Source organism: Ochotona princeps, chromosome 13 (genome assembly GCF_030435755.1).
Source record: "Ochotona princeps isolate mOchPri1 chromosome 13, mOchPri1.hap1, whole genome shotgun sequence".
Classification (NCBI taxonomy): Eukaryota; Metazoa; Chordata; class Mammalia; order Lagomorpha; family Ochotonidae; genus Ochotona; species Ochotona princeps.
This window is the reverse complement of record NC_080844.1, coordinates 30724994-30729883: the sequence shown is the minus strand read 5'-3', so window position 1 is coordinate 30729883 and position 4890 is coordinate 30724994. Positions and strand designations below refer to the sequence as shown.

The following is a 4890-nucleotide window of genomic DNA, read 5'->3' as shown; positions in this document are numbered from 1 at the left end:
TCCCCATGAATTTCAAAATGAACATTTTTCAGCGTATTTTTTCTTCCTGTTTAACTTTGCAGCTTTTTAGACACCTCCTATTTTAAAAATTAAATATTTTGGATAGTAAAGGACTGTTCACTAAACCTAGACTGCAGATTTTATATAATTATTTTCAGCCATCAATATTTCATATCTAATACAATATTTCTCCAATTCTTCTGCTACTTCTACAGATTTAAGTTACTTCTCCCTCACCCCCACTCCCAGTTCCCTATCTCCACCTACCAGTTTCGATTTCTGATCATACAGTATCAAAAGTTAAAAATGACAATTTAAAAAATATATTTTTATTTCAGAAGCAGATCTACAGATAATAAAAGAGAAAGAGATGGAAAAGATTTTCCATCTACTGGTTCACACCCCAAATGGCTACATTAGTCAGAGCTGAGTCGATCTGAGGCCAGGAGCGAGGAACCTCTTGCAGATCTCCCATGTGGGTGCAGGGTTCCAAGGCTTTGGGCCATCCTCCACTGCTTTCCCAGGTGGGAAATAGAGCTGCTGGAAAGTAGAGGCACCCATATGGGATGTTGATGCTTGAAAATGGAGGATTAGCCTGGTTAGCCACAACACCAGCTCAATGACAACAAATTTAACATAGTATCTTCATTGGCTTTTATTCACAAACCTCAACAAGACAGCCCTTTGAACTAGAATAGGCTGAGCAAACTCTGGCTAGTAATGTGATCATGCAGTATTTGTTAGTGGAGGGTGGAGTAAGGGAGACAGATCAGCTGGTTACAGCATTTGGCCTATTTGAATCATTGGCCACCTACAAGTGACCAATGCTGGGCTGCTGTAACCAAAGTGAAACTCAGCCATTTGCTAACACAGGCCTGCTTGTAAGTTCATTAGTTTCACTTAGTATGAGTGACCCCATCTTATGTTGCTCTGTTGGACCTAATACAGAGGCCTAACCCAAATCACTGGCCCCCTACAAGTTTTATTTAACAACGGTAACTGCCAGTTCACCTGGGAGGTTCATACCCTCAATATAGAAATACTGTGAAAATTTGCTATGCATATTCTGAGACCAAATGGCTATAGATTTTTTTTTTTTAGATAAAAGAACACATTTGGCATTCGAAATGTACATGCAGCTAGCTGAGTTATTCACCATGGATGTGCTCGTTCTGATCACTGATGTATTTATCGTTCTATTGTTTCTATTTGGGTTACTCAGTACCTATTTTGAGTACTGTGCTATATGCTAGGTTTGTAAAATAAACAACAGTCTACTGAGCTTCTACTTCTATACCACAGTGTGATTAGTGATTTGTCTGGCTTTGAGAAGTCACTGGTGGATCTTAAGTTGTGTTGAGATATCACATAATTTAAAAGCTTTAACAATCAATGGATGTAGATTTGCTATCCTGCTTTCTTTTGCATCAAATTGCTGACTACTTTTGAACTTGGTGTTCAATCTCTGGCACAGTTGTCTTCTCCATTAAGTAAATGGAAGGTATTAGAACAGGGGTGAGAAAGTGTCCAAAGAACTCTGTTAATCTCTAGAGGGGAAAAGGGCTCAAGGTCCAGGAGAAGTTTCTAAGAAGATCTATAATAAAGAAACGTTACATGTCCATTTTGCTTCATGGTTTTCTAAGCAGAAAATACCAGAAATGTTTTCCTTCCTAGTGAACATCTCTGCCCAGAAGCATCTTTGTAGCAATATATTTTTAGGATACACCAAGAAATGTCTGCCTATGTGCTCACTAAGCCCTAGATTGAAAGTGTTCTCTCTCTTTGCACCAATTATGCATTTTAGATATCTCCAATACAGCGGCTTTCCCTTTTCCCCTTCAAGTTCCACTTGCGATGTCCTTGGTGCACAGGCTATAGTCTCACCAACCCTGGGTGCGTGGCAGGCAAAAGCTTACATCTTACTAGCTCTTCGGATAGCACTGTCCAGAAAACAAGCACAGGCCATTTTGCAGAAAAACGTTCCCCAGCGTAGCAAGGAGGCAATTCTTTGAGGGGAAAGAAATGGGCTAAACGAACATGAGAAACAACTGCACAAAAGGGGGAAGATTCCATGTTAAAAAAAAATAAGTGGGGGGCTCGGCAGCGTGGCCTAGTGGCTAAGGTCCTCGCCTTGATCCCATATGGCCGCTGGTTCTAATCCCGGCAGCTCCACTTCCTCTCTCTCTCTCTCCTCCTCTCGGTATATCTGACTTTGTAATAAAAATAAAATAAATCTTTAAAAAAAAATAAGTGGGTTTGTTTGATGGCTAACATAAACAGCCTTTCCTGTCACAGGACTGTTGTCCCTGATCAAGACTGTTAGGACTCAAGAGTCACAGAGCTGAGTGGCTCGCTACATAAGTCCCTGTCCAACATCTGTCATGCTGGAGATCATTAATGTTCAATTGCATCCTATTGTCCTCCTGTTTTTCAACTTCATCTCATTGTCGTTGCTTCAGCTGGGGATTCATCAACTATTTATGGGAAAGACAGACCCTGGAGTCAGGGCAGTCACAATGTGGCAAGGGCAGAAGGGCAGGTCTGAGGCAGAGTGGGGGAAGCCAGTCATGGAGATAGGAAGGACTCCCCAGGCGAGAGCGCCGGCTGACAATTACGCAAGAATACCCGAGAATATTGTACACCTGTACAAGTCCATGCGCCCAAAGGAGGAAGAACTCGCTTCAGCTCTGGGAGGCATCCTTACAGAAAGCCTTCGTGTCTGTAACTCTGGGGAGCTGCTTACTTTACTCCCTGGGGTCATTTGATGAACAAGAAAGAAACTGACATAAGAAAGTACAATGAATGGTTCTTCTGTGTAAGTCATCCTCATTACCCATAGTGTAAATGGTGCTTTATTATTCCTGAAGACAGCTGACACAACTGAAACAAATCTCCCACTAGCAATTATTTTTTTAAAAACAAATTATTTAGATGTTTGCATATATTTATGATTAGTTCTACATTTAAATATCAAATAATTGGCTATCCTCTCAGCATCTGTTCCACAAACATTTATGAAACTATTTCTGGAGAAATGAAATGTAACTATTGAATCACCTTGCTTAATTAACTCTTCAAAATTATACAATCCATTATTTGAGTGATAAAAATATTTATATCCATACATTATCTTTTGACATGTTGGAACAAAGCATTCCACAAAAATACTGCTAAACTACTTACATAATAAAATTGCAGGTCTGCAACAATATTAAGGACTTGCAAATTTGTCCCAATTGACTGAATAGCTGAAATTTAAAATGCCAGTATATTAGATCAGCATTATGAAAAATTGTCACAATTCTCAAAACTCTTCAACTTCTGATCTATTGTTTAATGCCCACACCAAGTCCTTCTCACAAAGGATTTCCCATAATTGTAAGCCTCCTGCTGATCCGAGCAAAGATGGACGGAGCCCACTCACCCCCACCCCATCCCCGCCCACTTCGTTATTCTTTCGGGGACAGCCAGGCCACTCCAGATGGTGTGTGTTAGTGCTGGACATAGCTTTGGAGAAACTTCAACAGATGAAGGCTGTAATGTCAGGATTTTGCTGTGCGTCGCCCCCCCCCCCGCCCCCCGCAGTTCCCAGGGTAGGAAGGTGCTGAGATGGAAGCCGAGGGACGCCCGCCCACCTGCCACCACCTGTTGGCTCCCTTGGCCTCGGCTATAAATTCTCCTCCCTCCAAGCTCCATCCCGCACTGTCCGACAGCTCCTGCGGTAAAAACGCCCCAACCCTCTCTGAGCTGGGGGAAACATCTTCCCCTTCTTGCAAAGGAGGTCCGGGGCCTTCCCCGCACCAGCCACACCAAACTGACTGCTGCAAGAAGGTTTCCTTTCCAGCTTCATGCGGGAAGGAAAAATGACTTTCTGCTCAGCATCTCCATTTCCCCACAAGGAGGGAAAGTGAAGAAACGTCCACCCGTTATCTGCTAGCACAGGAGGCCCACGCCCGCCCTCGTCCCCCTGAAGACCGAGCGGCCGTGAGTTGTTCCCTTCAAGACTTTATTCGCTGAGGAGAGTCACGCGGGGAAGCAGCTCCTCGGCCCCGCCCCACCCGCAGGTGCCCGGCCGCCCGCGCTCGCCCTCGGGCCGGGATGAAGTCCTGCAAGCCGGGCGGGACGGCCGCGGGAGCGCGCGGTGCGTCCCCGTGCGCGGGCTGCGGCGAGTGCGCGGGCACGTGCACCGGCACCGGGCGGCTGGAGAGCGCGGCGCGCAGGCGCCTGGCGGCCAACGCGCGCGAGCGGCGCCGCATGCAGGGGCTCAACACGGCCTTCGACCGCCTGCGCAGGGTGGTGCCCCAGTGGGGCCAGGATAAGAAGCTGTCCAAGTACGAGACCCTGCAGATGGCGCTGAGCTACATCATGGCTCTGACGCGCATCCTGGCCGAGGCCGAGCGCTTCGGCTCCGAGCGGGACTGGGTCAACATGCGCTGTGAGCACTTGGGCCGCGACCATTACCTCACGTTCTCGGCCGAGGCCGAGCCCTACGGCCAGCGGCTCTTCAGCTTCCAGCCCGAGCCCTTCCAGATGCCCAGTTAAGGGCGCCGCGGGGACTTTCGGCGGCTTAGAAACCTAGGATCTTTCAGATAAACACCGTGAACTGTCAGGATACTTTAATCCACACCTGCGGACGCCATGGTGTGTGATTGTCTCCACATCGCCCCCCGCCCCCACTCCCCTCGCCTTGTATTTGGTAGATTTCATTCATGGATCTTGTGAATGATTTTGATTGCTGTGGAAAGAACGCCCCCGCCCCCTTTCCTGGACTCTGAGGGAACGCAATCATTAAAAAAAAAAGTCTCAGCTGCAGGTTCAGGCCTCAGCGAACTACTATAAATTGGGAAGTGGGTCTCTTTGCTGCGGTGTGGATGAGTTTGTGCTCGATGC

General features: G+C 46.5%; 1 protein-coding gene across 1 annotated transcript; it reads left to right on the top strand.

The window, feature by feature from the left end:
* The first annotated feature begins 4098 nt into the window (after window positions 1–4098).
* ATOH7 (atonal bHLH transcription factor 7) lies at window positions 4099–4656 on the top strand. The gene has a single exon (XM_004583582.2). It carries the CDS (start codon window positions 4099–4101, stop codon window positions 4540–4542), a length of 444 nt encoding a protein of 147 aa, XP_004583639.2. The 3' UTR covers window positions 4543–4656.
* Window positions 4657–4890: the final 234 nt, after the last annotated feature.

What these genes read in the sequence shown, in the direction of transcription:
- ATOH7 (XM_004583582.2), top strand. Translation starts at nt 4,099, where the DNA reads ATGAAGTCCTGCAAGCCGGGCGGGACGGCCGCGGGAGCGCGCGGTGCG.